This window comes from Eschrichtius robustus, chromosome 2, assembly GCF_028021215.1.
Source record: "Eschrichtius robustus isolate mEscRob2 chromosome 2, mEscRob2.pri, whole genome shotgun sequence".
NCBI lineage: Eukaryota > Metazoa > Chordata > Mammalia > Artiodactyla > Eschrichtiidae > Eschrichtius > Eschrichtius robustus.
This window is the reverse complement of record NC_090825.1, coordinates 118,403,388-118,420,822: the sequence shown is the minus strand read 5'-3', so window position 1 is coordinate 118,420,822 and position 17,435 is coordinate 118,403,388. Positions and strand designations below refer to the sequence as shown.

The following is a 17,435-nucleotide window of genomic DNA, read 5'->3' as shown; positions in this document are numbered from 1 at the left end:
GAGGGGTGTGGAGGAGGACTGGCAGAGGAGAGTCCACCCTCCTCCCGCGAAGCCTGGCAGGGCGCTCGGGGTGGTCATTCTAGCAGGGAAGGGGCGGAACTCAGGAAACGTCCACGGCCCCCTCTCCAGCTCTATTTGGCAGCCCGCGCCGCCCCCTCGCCCGGGTCTCCTCTTCTGCCTGGAGACAGCAGCAAACAGACAACGGAACCCTCGGCCGCACGCTGCCACGTCGCGCTCAGAAATTCCCTCCCCCACAGCGGACCCGCAAGCCGATTACACACACGGGGTACAGATCCACAAGCACCATTACGGTCAACGCACACCATTATATATGCACGACGGTGTTGCCGCATTTAACAATTATACACAGACTCTCGGGCAATGACACAAAACCGACACGCAGCACAATAATCGCCTCCCGATCCCGCTCGTCTTCCAGCATACAACTCTGAGCTCATCACTTCATCCACACATGCCAGGAGCCCCCATCTCTTACATAGAAACGGTGAACCTTTCAGAAGAAATCTTTTAATTTTTTTCAAAGAAAAAAAGCCATATAAATATTAGAGTATAAAACTTGCGTGAGACACAGGAAGGGGGTGGGGTGGGGAGCTACGTGACTATGCAAAGAGAAGCGCTTAGAGGAGTCAGGACGCGGGAGGGGGTCGCCGCAGCGCGTGGACACAGCACAAAACACAGCACGGGCCGCCGCAGGCAGATTAGGGGACAGACGGCTGCGCGGAGCCCGCCGCCCGCGGCCCACTCGCCATTACGGAAAAGCACGCCGCACTACACTATTGGCTATTCTACACCAGCCGAAAGGGGGGGGGGGCTCTACACCACTGCAAGGGCCGGGGTGGGGTTCTCGCGAAGCCCCTCTGCGTGAACTGGACGCCGGGGGCAGAAGGGGTGGGCAGAGGAAGGTCTATGCACAAGGAGGCACTGGGGGACTTTAACCAGGCTCTGGCCACGAGGGGGCGGACTGGGGGCCTGGGCAGTGGCCTTCACAGAGAAGCAATGGCACCTGTCGAGGTGAAGGACTGGGGCTGCTGGATGCAGGGGCCCTGTGGAGAAGCCCTGATCCTGGGCTGACACTTTCCACTTGGTCCCTGCTCTAGCTCCTTTCCTTCCCAACCCAGGGACCAAAAATGGTCTAGCTGGCCCTCCCTTCCTGCTGGGGCCACACTGATCCTTCCACCAGCAGCACCTCTGGAGTACCCAGCACCCACAGAGGCCCCTCTGACCTCTCCAGGGGACCTGGTCCCAAACCTGCTCGGAGCTTCCTTGGACCATAATGCCAGTTTAAATCCATTGGTGCCCGTAGCTCAGCCCACCGCTGGCTGCCTGGGCTGCCCTGTATATGATAGATGAGGGTCCAGCCTGGTGCTTGGCTTATGGCTGGAATTTGGGGATCTGGTCAGTACCCTAGGGGCATACAGAGCCTCCTGCAAGACCCTGTTAACTGATGGATCAAGCTTTGTCCATCCCCCCATACACACACACACACACACACACACACACACACACACACACACACACACGCCCTTCCCTTCTTTATCTTACCACCCCATACTGTCTTAGAACATGCAGTGAAGTCTCTTGTTTGGGGAGGGGGAAGTCACAGCATGCAGTGGGAACATCAAACAATGAAAAACAAAACAAAAGACTGGTCCCCAGGGTGTTGGGAAGAGGCATGGTAGCAAAATGCCCTCCCTAAATCCAGCAAGCATCAGTACCATGGGAATGGTGACCATATCTCCCAAAACTTGAGCTTGGTCTCAGGTCCTGGAAGGAGGTGAAGGGATTGGCACCAAACCATGCTTTGGGGGAAGTTTGAGAACTGAAGGAGAGGCCAAGAGGTCATGATGCCCTTCCAACTCTTCAGAACTATGAGCCTTTTTAGGTCACCAGGTACCTCAACACCCCCAAACAACTTAAGAAAGAGGAGCTGCTGAGGAGGAGGGTGGGGTGGGTCGGGGAGGAGGGAGGCAGGGGATGGATGGGCCTGATTGAATTTGGAAGATGGAGGAGTTCAGCTGTAGCTGAAGGGGGTGTGATAAATGGTGTCTACACTAACCCACTACCCCCATGGGCACAGCAATTGATTGGATGGGGGTTCCCAGCAGAACTCCCTTTGCATATTCAATCCCCTGGGGGCAGAGGGGGGGTGTTGACTGGGCACTTGTTTCTGTTTCCCAAGGGGAGCATGGCCTGGGCCCCTACCAGTATCCTGGGGGTGAGCCCTGAAAATCCGAGGCCTGGGCACAGCTAGGGAGAGGCTGGGCTGGTTGGGGAGGGAGGCTGCCCTGTGGCTCCAAGGCCTGGCCTCCGCATTACTTCTTCTCCTTCTTGCCCGACTTCTTCTTGTTGCCGTTGCCACCTGCTGGGGCCTTGCCATCTCGCTTGCCAGCTGCGTTGGTCAGAGTGGCATTGCTGCCGGGGATGTAGACGTTCTGGCGGTAGTCGGGCACGTGCTGCAGGGTGAACTGGGGTCCGTAGCGGGCACTCAAGCCCATGGTGCCGGCACCCCCTCCCAGGGTGGAGCTCCCATCAGCGGCTTCTGCAGAGACAAGGGAAGGTCAGGGGCTAAACTTCAGGGTCCCCAACAGTTACTCTCTTATAGCACAAGCAGTTATAGCACTGGACACACCATCCCACCCACAAGGGGTAGGGCTAAGAGGCTCTAGAGTGACCGCCTAGGTTTCATTCCTAGTTCTTTTACCTACTAACTGTGATCCTAGTCAAGTGTACCTAACCTCCCATGTCTCCTCAGTTTCCTGAACTGCAAAATGGGGATAATAATAGTACCTATCTCTTCCGGTTTTCGTGAAGGCTAACCAAGAGTACATACGTAAAGCACGTAGACTAGTGACTTCAAACACGCTAGCTGTCATTTCTCTCAGGGCTGAGACACTGCTCTCAAGTCCCTGCCCTAGCCCTTCTCCAGGCAGCCTCTCTGGTCTCCACACTAGACCACAGACTCCTGGGGGGCCAAGACCATGGTCCGTGCAGGTTCCTATCCTATTCCACCCAGTGCCAAGCACAGAGCGGGCACTGAGCCGTTCTGTTCTGAGTTAGTAGGTGCTTTTCCCCGGATTCATTCCATAACAGCAACCAGTGCCTACTGTGTGCCAAGCACCTTGCTAGATGTTGCACATGCACGACGGCTTTTAACCTCAACTCAACACTCCAGGGACGTGTGTGCTCTTATCCCCACTTTACAGATGAGAGAAGCAAGGGTCAGAGAAGGTAAAAGACTAGCCCAAGGCCTACCAGCCAGGACAGGTGAGAGCAGGGGTGAGGCCTAAGTGTATCTTAAGTGTATGCTGTAGGGTATGGTCACCACCACCACCAGAGGCCTGCACCTCATCACGGCTCTGAGGATACAGGAGGGGGAGAGAGGCTGAGAAGATGATGATCCCAGGACCAGATGTCTTAGGTACAATGTAGGCACAGGCTCACAATGTCAGAGTAGGTGACATCAGAGAGAGCCCGTAGCCCAGCTTCCCGTCCTGCACAAGAAGAAACTGGGGTCCAGAGAAGTGCAAATTCTGACCCTGGCTCAGTGTCACCTGGGAGCTTTTGAGAATCACAGACTCAGAGTCTGCATTTTAACAAGATCTCCAGGTGATGTGTATGCATGTTAAAGCGAGAGAAGCACAGAAGTACCTACCTCATAGGGGTTTTGTGAGGATTCAAGGAGACGGTGCTTCATCCAGTGAAGCACTTGGTAAGAGCTCACTAAACGTCAGCTGCTGCCACCATCACCACCACCATCACCATACAGCGTGTCACCGCTTCTACCCTACATGTTCCCGCACTGCCTCCCCAGGGGGTAACAAACCAGGCGTTTTGATGACTCTGGCAGAGCTCATGAAGCCTCTTGCTGGAGTCCTCCCGCAGTTGGAGAGTTAAAGCCCCAGGAGTGCCCACCCCAGCCCAGCCCCCGTCCAGCAGAAGAGGTTCCCCCCACCCAGGCCTCCCTCCACCCTCACCCCAGACCCTGGGAGTGGGTAGAGAGGGTGACTAAAGCCGGAGAGGCTGAGTAATCCTGGGACACCAACCAGGGATTGAGAAACAGACAGGAAATATTTTCAAAGAACAGCACCAGAGGGGGAGGGGCATGAGAGAAAGCCGAGGAGAGATGAGTCCCGGCCTTTCCGCCTCCTCACTCCAGCGCTCAGGTTTCCACAGCCTCCATTTCAAGCCCCAAATCTCCATCATCCAAGGACCTTCAGGGGGCGGGGAAGTAGGTTGGGTGGGAGGGAGCAGCGCCCACTTCCTCCTCTCCTTCCTCACGCTGCGCCCCTCCCCCAGCCCTTTCATTGCAAGGATGTTTCCTCCGTTTTCCCTAATTAACTCCAGGAGGGAGCGGGTCCTCGACCGCGCTGCTCCTTCCTTCTCCACCCCCCACCCCGCCCCCGGCCATGGAAGCAATGGCGGAGGGGGCCCAGATCCGGCTTCAAGAGCCAGGGTTCCAGAGAGATTTAGGGGTCGAGGGGAGACTGTCAGAGGCGCCAGAGAGAGACAGACAAGAGGGAGAGAGAAAGGGGAAGAAATGGGAAGAAACAGGGAGAAGGGAGGCAGAAGGAGAAAGCTAGGAAATAGGCTTGACTGGGTAACTGGAAGCCAGGCCCACCCACATCCTACATGCACCCACGATCTCTAAGGAGCACGCGAGCAGATGAAAATGACAAAGCCAGCCCCGCCACCTCCTCCCCAGAAGGCCAGACCTGATGTTAACCTGGGCCCTGTGGGATGCAGTGAAGCTGGGCTGGACCAGGAGGGAGGAAGACGGGGAAACCCAGAGTGTAACAGAAACGGGCTGCACTTGAGTTCCGTCCGGTCAGCTCTGCCACGAAGGAGCCAGCCCTGTGACCCTGACCGAGGCCCTGCCTGACCCCGACCTCAGTTGGAGTGAAGGCTCTGACCTTCTGTGGAATCAAGTCTCCAACTTCTAACCCTGCAAGACCTACACTGGGCAGGAACCAGGATCTTCCCTGAGTCCGAGGAGAAACAGATTTTGAAGAGCAGCAAGAAAGAACCTGGGCATCCTCTGGCCTGCAGGAGGTGAGAGCGCTGCCAGCCTCTCTCCTCAGGGAAGCACCTCCCAGCCCCATCCTGCCCGCTCCTCCCGCCCTGCCCTCGCCACCCCGGGGCTGAGGGTGGCAACGCCAAGCAGTCCAGGAGGCCTGGTGAGACTCAGCCAGGGCCAGCTGAGCCACAGGCTGCAGCCTCCTTGAGCGCACACCTTCCCCTCGAAGGTTTATTTAAAAAGCCTCCCAAGTATACTTACTCTCCCGCTTACTTACTCCTCCTCAGCAGCCCACAGGCCTGGCTGGGCTGGACTCCAGGAACCTCTCTGGCTCCAGGGCCAGGAAGCGGGTGTGAAAGTGAGAGTAGGGACTGACCCTGCCACCTCCACCCCCAAGGTCCATCCCCCCAGCTGACACTCGGGTCGGGCCCTGTGTGGGCCAGAGGGGTGGAGCCCTGACAGGGGAGCCAGACTGCGGTGACCCGGGGGACCTTCTGGGAGGGTCTGGGGCTATAAATACCGACTCCATTTCTGTTTTTAAAATCTGGATTTAGGCTAAAAAGTCTGCTTCCTGGCCTTAGGGCTCAAAGCCACAACAGCTAAATATACCTTACTGTCGTCTGTTTACTTTCCTCAAGAACCCAACTTGGCATCTCCTCAGACCCAGCCACCTGCCTCTTTCATCCTCAGTATCTGGCCTCTCTAGAGCTACAGCAGCGCTCCCACTCCCACTCCCACCCCGAACCGGGGTCAGCTCTGTCCCAGAAGGCTGGCCCCCCGCCCCTTCTCCCTTCCTCTTCACCACCCATGGCCTCGCCCCACTGGGCCTCACAGACATCCGGGGAAGGCTTGCCAGATTTAACAAATAAAACTAAAGGGTGCCCAGTTAAATCTGAATTTCATGTAATTTTTTTCTAGTACAGTATGTCCCAGTCCTAACATTTGGGACCTACTTATGCTAAAATATGACTTGTTGTTTATCTGAAGTTACAATTAACGGGTCATCCTGTATTTTATCTGGAACCCTAATCTGGGAGAATAATGCAGCATTAAGAGAAGTTCAGCCTCTAAACTTACTCAGCTAAAAGGGAAACTGAGGCTGGATGGAAAGGCAGACACAGTCACTGGTGTACAAAGGGCATGAACGTAGAAGTCGGGCTGGGTTAGAATTGCCAGTCTGCAACTCAAAATGGGGGCCTTGGAGCAAGCGACTTCTTGGTTCCCTCATCTGTCAAATGGAAGGAATTAGACCTGCCTTGCAGAGCTGGTGAGAGGATCCACTGACATGTGGCCCATCACGTTTGCCTAGCATGTGCTGGGGCAGCACACAGGCACAACTATAGTGATTACAGTTCTGACTTTACCTGGTTCTCTACCCACCAGGCCTCCAGACATGCTGGACAGCTGGGCTCTCGGTTCACTATGTAAGGCCACTGCCGGCTTCCATATAAGCCCAGGACTGGCTGCTCCAGAAGCTAGTCCTTATTAGCAGGCGTTATTCTAATTCTACCTTCTATCCCACCAGGGGTCAAAAAAGATAAATGTTAATCAATTTTCGCCATTGCATATCATGCCCTTCCTCTCTGCCAATCCTATGCTGAGGCCTTACATTCTGCCCTCACGACACCACAGTGAGATCTGTTATTATCGTACGGATTTTGTAGTCAGTGAAACTTCGGCCCAGAGGGGCTTCGTCACTTGCCTGATGACTCACAGCTTAGTGGTGGCACCAGGATTTGAATCCAGGCTGGCCTGCCTCCAAAGCCTGTGCTCTTAAGTACTAATGATATTATTCCGCCCCCCTCCATCCCCACGGGCTCAGGACTCTTCTTACTCTTCAGGGATGAAAACCATCACCTGAATCTCTGTTGTTGAAGTTCTTTGTTAGCCTTGTGGGAAAACCAAAATCCTGCTCTGCAAGTGGGGACAACCAAACAAGAGAGTGTGTGCTCCCTGCTGGGAGTATCCACACCCACTTCCATGGACTGAGGGCATGCATGTGCCAGGCCCAGTACGATGTGCCTTACGGTATCATCTCACTGAATCCTTACAACAATCCTTTGAGGCCGCTGTCCCCATTTTCTTGGCTGAGGAAACTGAGGTTTAGAGAGATTAAGCCAACTGATCAAAGTCACAAAGGTAGTTAGCGGCAGAGCTAGGACCTGACCTATAGTTGTTCCAAGGCTAGACTTTTAACCACTACTCCCTACTTCTCCTGCAAGGATCTTTCCCTGTTCATTTCCCTCTGGGCATCCCAGGACCCCCCCATCCCTCAGCTATTCCCTAACCCGGCTTTATATCCTGGAATTATGGGCTGCCTCAGATCGGCTGAAAGGTCCAGAGGAACCACATAGGTGGAAAGCCAGTCTCAGGGCACGGTGCTGTGGGATGCACCCCAGAACACCAGGTCTCCCATCCCACACATGCTGGCACAACTTACCACTGGCGGAGGCCAAGATCATGGCTTGCAGCATCTCTGTGTCAAACTGGTTGTTGGGCCAGGTGCCGGTTTCATCGCCATTTTGGGATCTGCGGAGAGAGTGGGATGGTAAGCACGGTCTCCGAAGCCACCAGCTCATGCCCCTCCTGTCCTCTCCCAGGGCTCCCACATCCAGCGCCTATCCCCAGCCCATGCCCAAGACCTGCTCCCTTGCAGCAAGGTAGGAGGCGGCTTATACAATCCTTCAGAAGCCAGACCCCCCTCCCCACTTGCCAGTCCCCCAAACCAGCTTTCTACTGTTTCAGACACCATGGCCCTTCGAGGGAGAGGCCAGGATGCACTGAAGCTTGCCCCGCCTTGAGGGAGCAGTGGCTCACAGTGAGGGAGAGCAGACCCTCTCCCGAGGACAGTGAGGGTGGGAAACAGGAGAGAATGTACCAGAACTTGAGAAAGGTGTGAGAACCTAGAGAGAACCTAGGGGGAGAGGTTGGGGGCCCCACGAGACAGGGAGAGAGGTTTCTAAAACTCAAGTCTGATCACTTCAGTGGCTCGCTGAGCCCTCAGGATAAAATCCACAGGCACACAAGGACCAGCCCCTTCTATTTCACAAGAACACCCCCAACCTCGCTCTCAAACATTCTATCAGAAACCTTTTCTGAGGCGCTTTCCCTAATTCCTCAAACTCTCTCTTGCAGCACGTCTTGGGCAGATACCATTCCCTAGAATGCAAGTTCCCTACCTCTGCCTTGGTAACATGAATAGGTTGCCAGAGGGGACCCCTAAGGCCACCCAGGCTGGGTCAGGTGCCTCCACTGCGCTCCCACCCCCACTGTCTGTCCTGCGGCGGCTCGAGTCCCACTGTGACTGCCGCTGTCCCCACCTGTCTGCTCCACCCCCAGACCCAGCTCCTTGAGCTCTGGGACCAGGACTGTGCCCGTTTTCTACTGAAGCACCTAGTTAAGAGCTTTAGATGCTCTAAGCATTGAGAAAAGCACGAGGTGATTCCTAATTGTTAAAAATGTTAACCTGTACAAGAACTCTAAGGAATGCTAGCCCAACTTGGATTTTTCCCATAGTAACTATTTCCATGCTTTGGGGGGGAATTTTCAGGGATCAAATGATTTCCGTTTTTGAGGGGAAGGGGAAGCAGCCTGACACACACGGTCTATTAGTCGACCTTTGCAATACCTGGAACACTAAAGTTCCTCAATAAATGTTTGTTGCCTGAATGAATGGGGAAAGCCCTGCCCAGAAAGTTAGGCTCACTATGAGGTAAGAAGGGTTTGGCACCAGGGGAGGGGCTGCAGGGAAGGCCTTGAAGGCATGAAAGAGCGTGTGTGTGTCTGTGTGTGTATTTTGTCACCGTGGCTGAGCACAGTCAAGAGCTGCTTTACAAGTTTTCCAAGGTCTGTCCCTGCTTATGGTTTCCCCTGATCTGGAATTCCCATCCCCAGGCAGGTGGACTCAGTCTAAGGCTCAGACCAGCTGCTGTGTGGTGCCCTCTACACTGTCACGGCAAATGTAGAGTTAGGGTTGGAGGAGAAAGCAGGAATGTCATTTCTCCCTCCACAGAATGGGAAGAGCTGGGATTCTGGGTTCATTTATTCAATCAATATTTATTGAGCAAGCACTGTGTGCCAGACACAGGACTAGGTGCTGGGTTTGTAGCTGTGAACAAGACTGAAATAGTCTGACTTCACGATGCTCGATCTCCATTGAGAGGCAGATATTAAATAATTACACAATAATTGAATTGTAATTGTGACAAGCAAGTGCCATGGAGGCAAAGAGCAGGGGTAAAGGAGAGTTCTGACCTAGTTGGGGTTAGGGAGCCAGTCAGTCCAGGCTTCCTCAAGGAAAAGACAGGGAATTTAAATCTGAAGAGGCTATTCAGGTGACCTGCAGGAGAATGCCAGCCAAACAAACGTAGGAGGAGTGATAGAAAATCAACACTGTATAACTGCTGATGTAAAAACCAATTCAGGCAAGGATCATCAGTGAATACTAAAATACTAAAAGCAGCGAAAGGTTGCTGCAGAGTCTCAAATATCACCCACAGATTACTTATTAATCACCAATATTTAAAAATATCTTTGTAACAGAGAGATCTGGGGACACCACTTTAACCCAGGGAACAAACTGAGCATCACTGACAATGGGACAAACTGACAGGAAATGATTCCCAGCAGAAAGTGTACAATGTCACCCACGCAGTATTCTTATCAGACTCTGTAACCTGATCTCACCATGAGAAAATGATCAGCAAATCCAGACTGTGGGACATTTTGAAAGACAACTGGCCTGGACTCTTTAAGACATGTCTATGTCTTAAAAAAAAACAACCCTCCAAAAGGTAAGGAGGCTGTTTTAGATTAAAGGAGATGAAAGAGAGGTAGCAAGCAAATGCAATTCGTATTCCTTGATTGAATTCTGGAGTTAAAAGAAAAAAAATACAGGTTGAAAGGACATTTGGGGAACATTTATGAGAATCTGCTAGTAGACTGTATATTATTGCATTAATGTTAAATTCTTCAAATGTGATCATTCTTTTGTGGTTATGTATGAGAATGTTATTGTTATCAGGAGAGAGATACTGAAGTATTTCAAATGTTATGATGTCTGCAACTCTCAAATGGTTCAGAAAAAAAGTGTGTGGGGTGGGGTGTGTGTGTGTGTGTGTGCATGTTGAGAGACAGAGAGAGAGGAGGAAGTAAATGTGCAAAATATTAACGATTGATGAATCTAGGTTTAAAAGAGTATTTGGATGTTCATCATATGAGTCTTTCAACTTTGAGAGGTTTGAAACATTTCAAACTAAAAAACTGAGGGGTAAAATTAAAGTTAACTAGGAGAAGGGTAGTGTTGTGAAAGCTTTCCAAGCAGAGGGAGCAATACGCCCCAGGCTCTGAGGCTGGGAGGAGCTTGGTGAGTTCAAACCACTAGGAGAAAACCAGTGTGGCTGCCATAAGGCGCAGTGGTGCCAGGGCCTGGGGCTGCAGAGTGTACACTAAAGATTTTGGTCTCATCCTAAGAGCTCTGGGAAGCCACTGAAGTATATAAAAGGGGGGTTGTCATGATCGGATTTAAGTATTTAAAGGTCATGGTTGCTCCTATGAGAAGACGGAGGGTTGGGGGCACCTCTGGGAGGACGGGAGCCCAGTGATGGAGCCTCAGCCACCTCTGTCTCCATGAAAATCCAGGAGTCCTTACTCGCAGGCACACTGAGCTCTCTCTGGGCCTGCCTGGGGGCGCAGGGCTGAGGCAGGTGGCCTCAGGCCGAGGTGAAGGGCCTAATGGGGAAAGAGTGGGGAGAGCAGGTAGGGGGGTGAGCAGCAGGGAGAAGAGCTTTGGGGCTGTGGGGTAGACAACAGGGTCAGACACCAGGTTAGGATACCCTGTGGTGGTGGGTGATGGTGTTGAGGGAATAAAGGTGAGTGGAAGGGTGGGCCTGGAACCATGATGGGCTGGGCAGAAAGGATGGCTGAAAGGATTCTTGGGAAATGATTGAAGGCTGGAGGCCAAGCACGTGGGCAGGAGATGAGTAGAGAGACAGACTTCTTTTTGAACCATTTACTCAGAGCTTCTTATTTCTGGGTAGTGGGCTGACTAAATTATATACATATTGTCTATTTCAGTCTCAGAACCACCTACAGATAAGTGTTATTATCCCTATTTCTCAGCAGATGAAACTGGGGCTCAGAGAGGTTGAGAGACTTTCCCAAAATCACACAGCTGGCAACAGGCAGAACTACAACCTGTACCCACTATGTGCCAGTGCCTGTGACAGGCCCTAGGATTTAAGAGGTGATATGATTCTTGCCCTAAGAAGTTTGTATTCTAGTGTGCTGTGTGTGTGTGTGTGTGTGTGTGTGTGAAGGGCAGTCCCAGAGGCTGGGTTGTAAAATTATGAGTGCTTTTTCTTTTAAACTGTTTTCTCTATTTCTCATGTTTCTATAATGAGCATGGATTATTTTATAAGCAGAAAAAAAAAGATGCTATTTGATTGTTGAATGACTGCCCAAACTGAGGGAAAGCAGGGATAGTGTCTCTCAGGGGAGGTGGAATGGAAGGGGAAATGGCAGTGTGGAGCCATCCAAGGAGAACAGTGTGGGGACCAGGGGAAGCGAAATGGAGACCCTCCTCTGGGCAGAGGCTGGGAACAGCTGCAGGGCGGGGCCTGGGGTACAGCCTGAGAAAGGAGAACTGGCTTGCTGGGCTCAGGGCTTGAGACAACAGCTGTTGGGATGAGAAGCCACAAGGACGACCTGAGCAGGGGTAGCGGTGGGGAGGAGGAGCACCTGGCAGGCAGGGACTTCAGAAGACTTCCTTTTGTCTAGGCAATGTGACAGAGTGCTGGCTTGAACTTGAACCAGGTTTACTGAAGAGCTCGACACTAGCCCTGCTCTGAACCTGGTGTCCCAGTAGCCGAGATGGGCCGGAGAAGCAGTGGGGAGCCAGAACCAGGGTTAGACTGCATAAGAGAAATCTCCCCTCTTCATCTTCTCACTCCCATTGACTCATCAGAATGGCAGCAAAGAAAACCTGCATCATTCTGCTGACCCTGAGAGGCCTCACCACAGGGCCTTTGCAAATGCTCTTCCCTCCACCTGGAATGCCCTTCCTTCTTTCCTTCAGCCGGTTAATCCACAACCTCATTTCCTCCTGGATGTCCTCCTGCTCCCTGACCAGGTCAAATCCCTATTTTATACTCTCACCACCAGGAACTGCTCTTCATAGCACTTAGGGTAGCTGTAATCTTACAATTCTTTTGAGTAATTATTTGGTTACTATCTGTCTCCCTCAACACACTGTAAACTCCCTAAGGCAGAGGTTATGTCTATCTTATATCTCCTACACCTAGAATACTACCTGGCCTACGGTAGGTGCTTATTAACTATTTATTGAATGAATGAAAGGGGGAAGTTATAGTTGCTGGACTGGGCCCCTAATTTCATCTGATTTCATCTGGGCCCCTGTGCAGCTGAATCATAAATATTTGTTCCATCCCCCCTCAAGTTAACTAAGGAAGGGAGAGCTCCTGCACCTTCTCCTCCATCTCCCCAAGAGCTCCCTCATGTACTTTAGGCCACCAAGTCTCTCATTTGATGAAAAGGGACTTGAGGCAGGGGTAAGGCGGCCAATCCAGAAGGCACGTAAGAGTCAAACAGCTAATAAGGACCTACTGTATAGCACAGGGAATTCTACTCAATACTCTGTAATGACCTATATGGGAAAGGAATCTAAAAAAGAATGGATATGTGAATATGTGTAACTGATTCACTTTGCTGTGCACCTGAAACTAACACAATATTGTAAATCAACTATACTCCAATAAAAATTATTTTAAAAAAAAGAGTCAATTGGTGGGGCTCTCAAGTTCAGCAGTGAATTCTGCTTCAGGGCCAGTATATGGCCTGCGGTGGCGGTGGGTAAAGGGAACACGAATTGCCCTGTACTTCTCATCACCTCAGCTCAAATGGCACTTCCTCCTGGAGGTCTTCTCTATCCCCCTCCCCCATTACACTCACGTGACCCTCCTCCCAGAACTTGCTATGATTTGTAACTAGAAATTTTTTTAGTGTGATTTGTTGCCAATTTTCTGTCTTCCCTGCTGGCATGGCAGCCTATGAGTACAAGGATCGTGTCTGCTTGTTCACTCTTACAGGTCAATGTTTAGCACAGGGCCTGGCTCATAGTATATGCTCAATGAATGTTTGTTGAATGAATAAATACATGAACGAATACACGAATGACCTAACAGATAAACTTGTGGGAAGGCTGGCAAGACCAGCAGGGAGAAAGGAGAAAGCTGGGGTCAAGGGAGGGGCAAGGGCAGTCCAAGCCATCTGGTTTGCTGCCTTCTAGGGGCCTGCTAGGAACTAACTGCCTTGCGACCTCGATACCAGAGGCAGGACTCACATGCCCGGGAGCTGGAGTCTCCACCGTACACCAAGCTGTCCTGGGTTCTTGTGGCAGTGAGGGCTCAGCATCTGGGGAAATGTGGGCAGCAAGTGTCCTACCAGCGAGGAGGTGGGGAAGGCAGCCCAAGCTCTGCCCTCCCTCTGTCTCCTGGGCTTCTTGGACTCCACCAGGCTCCCCGACTTCTAACAGGGAGGCCTGGCCCAGAGCCGAGCCCACTCCCCTCAGACCAACTGCAGGTCTTTTGCTGAAGTCCTCCTCCCCTCCACCCCACCCCCGCCCGCCCGCCCCAGGGAGTTCCTGTCTTAGCAGGAATTCATACCAGATTGATCTGAGCAGCTGGGGCAGCCTGGATGGGAGGGTGTATGGTGGAGAGCAGAGATCAAAGGCTCTGTGTGTGAGGGGCTGGAGAGGGAGAGAGCCTGGGGGGCGGGCATGTGTGTGCTGGCTTGCCCACAAGTTTTAAGAAATGAGAGACAGAGAGAGGGACACAGAGTAAAAGACAGTATAAAAGAGAGAGCGAGAGAGAGATAAAGAAAGAGCAACAGAGAAAGAGACCCATTAAGGCAAAAAGAGACAGACAAGAGACTTAGAGAGATATACAGAGAGAAAGAGAGAGACAGAGACAAAGACAAAGGAGACACAGAGAGGCTGAGAGCAGAGAAGAAAGGAGAAACAGTGAGAGGGAGAGAAAGAGACTGGAGACAGAAGAACACCAGGACACTAGGAAATGATGAAAGAAGGAGAGACAGAAGAGAGGTCAAGGACAGAGACAGGGAAGCAGAGACAGAGGGAAAAGGAGAAACAGAGACTGAGACTAAGGCGGAGTCACGTTTATTCATTGATTCCACATTTATTGAGCACCTAGCCATAGCAGGCGCAGCAAGAGGCACAGATCAGTGCAAGTAGACACAAATGGTAGGGACCAAGATACAGCAATAAAGACAGAAACTGAGATCGAGACGAGAAAGAGAGGGAGAGGCAGAGATTGCAAACTAACAGAGAGACTGAGCCGAGGACGGTGAGAGAGTATCAGGGACAAAGGGCCTGCAGGCAGAGAAGGCAGGACCCTCCGGGGCGGGGCGGGGCGGGGCGGCTCTCCGTCCCCAGCCCCACCTCCAGCGGCCTGACCTCCCTCCCCTCAGCCTCGGCTCTCTCCTGCCGGCTCTGGAGGAGGCTCTGGCTGCTGACAGCTGCTCCTCTCCTCCTCCTGTCCCAGATTCCTCGGCCTGAACCCCAGTCGGGATGGAGGCCAGCCAAATCTGGAGCAGGGGGATGGAGCCGGTGGATAGGTATAAAAAGCTTCCTCTCCACCCAGAGACCACCTTGAGACCATCCTTTGCTCCCACGGAGCCCCCAAGATACAGGAAACGGTTTGTGTGGTGGGGCAAAGGGAAGGCATGAGTGTGTGAATTGCGCTGCCAAAATAGCTCGAGTAGGAGCCTCTTCCTTCTGGGGTTTGTGCACCAGCCCCCAACACACCAAAACCTCCCTGAAATCTGCAACTGAGGGAGGAAGCCATTTGTAGCAAATGCTGAGCCCTCCCCCCATCTCCTCCCACGTCATCCCTGAGAAAAATGTCGCAGAGAAGAGGGTGGGCTGGAGAGGCAGTCACCTACCCGCTGGTGCCGGGTCTCTGGGCCTGAGAGAAACGCCAGTCCGTGTTGGGCGGGGCTTGCTGTGGAGAAAACAGAGGGAAAGGGGCTGAGTACCCAAATGGGGTAAGATGAGGGCGAGGTAGGCTCATTTTCAAAGACAAAATACACCTCAGGTCTCAGAGATCTGAGGTAACAGAGACAAAGAGATAAAACCACAGTGATCTGACCACAGTGAGCAAACCCAGATTCCTTTCCTAAGGAACCGGCCCCTTCCTCCCTGCCCCCAGACTCAGAACTTCTGAGCAGAGATTCAAGGGCTGAAAGCATCTTCTGTGGAACCGGGGGGAGGGGGGCAGAGAAGGCCCCCAAAAGTGGCAGAGGAGGTTTTGAGATGAGAATTCCACCAGCCCTAGAAAGAATTTCATTCAGCTCCTCAGCTGGGAACAAAGCATCCTCTGCGGCAAGATGGCTGCTGCTCTGGGTAACCCTTTTCATGCCAGGTTGTGCCTTTACACATTTAGAAGGACACCTCCTTCAGACCCTTGGCTCTCAAGGATCCCTTCCCACAGCTAAATACATTATTAATTTAGGAGTCATGCCAGACTGGGCCTTTGGATGCCAGGGCATCCAAGCCCCAGGACACCTCCCACCTCCAGAACTCTGTGCCAGACAATGGCTTTGACTAAGGAGGAGAGAACAAGGCAGCTCTGTCTGGGACAGAGAGAACTGCTGGGATGGAGCCCGGCAGAGATCAAGCTCCCACAGGCTCCAAGGAGAGCCAACTCAATCTCCAGGGCTCCCAAGGGGCAGATCTGTAGCCGTCTCCCACCTGGATGAAGCTGTGGGACTCTAGCCAGCCACTTCACTTCCAAGACCCTCCCAGCCTTTCCAGAGGGTGTATTATCCCATCACACACTCTCATGGAGCACTCCTAGAGCCATTTCCTCTCCATTCTGGGGTGCTCTGGTAATTAATTCTCACACTCACTCCCAGGAGCAGAGAGGGAGGTGTGAGCACCTCCGATTACACTGGGGAGAAGGAAGACCCAGGGCTGCCAAATGACTCACTCTAAGTCTCACAGGTGGCAGTGATGTAAGCAGAACCCAGAAACTTAGCATCCCAGGTACAATAGGAGTTACAATCACCATTCTGGAGCTGCCATGGGGAAGGGCACAGGGATGTCCAGCTCTCAGTTACTACATTCTTAGACACAGCAGAATCTACATGGAGATGCAGACACCATGACAGATTGAAGGACAGGAACTAGGCCAACTCACAACCTACATAAGGACAGCGGGTCCAGGTTTGTTCAATTAGGGCTGCTCAGGAATAAGGAGCCCCAGTAGACTTTTCTTCACGTGTTAGGCTCTAAAAGGGAAAGAATGCCCCCCTTTGCCTCATCCCGGCAGACACAAACCGTCCCTCCTGTTCTCCAGTTTTACAAGTACCAAGTGATTGAAAGCACAAATTCTGGAGTTAGACAGACCTGGATTAGATCTTTTTCGACCACTTACCCTGTGAACTTGAGCAAGTCACTTGAGCTCTGTGAAACTCAGTTATAAGAGGGAGGATTCTAGTACCTACCCAACAAGTGTGGGGAAGAGCAAAGGAGACGCTGTGGTTCTAAGAGGAAGTATGCAGTAAGGCTCTCTCAATTAGCTATCAGAATCACATGGGGGTGTTGTTCCAATATATAATTCTGACTCGAGGGGCAGGATGGGGTACAGACATATTTTGAATAAAAGCTCCTGGAGTTACAGAAACGTGTGCTTTTTACCATTATAGTTTCCCCATGTATGCGAGCACCCTGCTGGCTTCTGGCAGAGGCCATGGCTTTCCAACAACCAGGGAAAGAAAGACTTGCCAGAGTGTCAGATAATTTGGTCACTCCCAAAGCCCTGATCCTAGATCGCTGGGCACACTGTGGTGACGACGGAGCCAAAAGCCTATGTCTTAGCATCCAGAGCCCAGGTGTTCCGGGGTCCCACTTCCCACCAGAAGACAGGTCGGTGGTGCCACAGAGGGCCCAGGCGGCCTGTCCTATAGAGGCCTGTTCGCTCGTCCCAGGCCGGACCCCGCCGTCCCTTGGGCCGCAGGGCAGCCTGGCCGGCCCGAGCTAGGCTTCTGGGCTGGAGGCACCGCCGGCCTCCGCTCTGAGCCCCGGGCCCGGCGGGATCTGCCAGCCCGCGGGTCATAGAGTCCCTCCCGCCCCGCGCCTAGAGCGCCCAGAGTGGCTACGGTGCGGGTGACTCTGGCTCGCCAGTAGGCGACCGGTCCAGGTCCGGGCGGGGGCGGGAGGAGGCTCCAGAGTCGTCACGGGCCGGGACGGCCACAACCTGGGCGCGCTCAGTCAGTACCTCTGAGGCGAGCAGCAGGGTGGGAGGGAAGCTGTGAGCGGGCCGGAACAGCCAGTGCACCTGGCAGCGAGCGGCTGGCAGTGAAA

The 17,435-nt window shown here is 52.8% G+C and overlaps 1 protein-coding gene across 20 annotated transcripts in view; it reads right to left on the bottom strand.

The window, feature by feature from the left end:
- Positions 1–512: 512 nt before the first annotated feature.
- LOC137759615 (protocadherin gamma-C4) overlaps positions 513–17,435 on the bottom strand; it is a 166,431-nt gene continuing 149,508 nt past the window's right edge. For all 20 annotated transcript variants that reach the window (XM_068536056.1, XM_068536053.1, XM_068536047.1 and 17 more), the window contains exons 2-4: positions 15,014–15,072; positions 7,476–7,564; positions 513–2,560 (exon numbers count right to left, since the gene is read on the bottom strand). In XM_068536056.1, the coding sequence (XP_068392157.1) occupies positions 2,334–2,560; positions 7,476–7,564; positions 15,014–15,072 (375 nt within the window). In that variant the 3' untranslated portion in view covers positions 513–2,333. The remainder of the gene's footprint in view (positions 2,561–7,475; positions 7,565–15,013; positions 15,073–17,435) is intronic.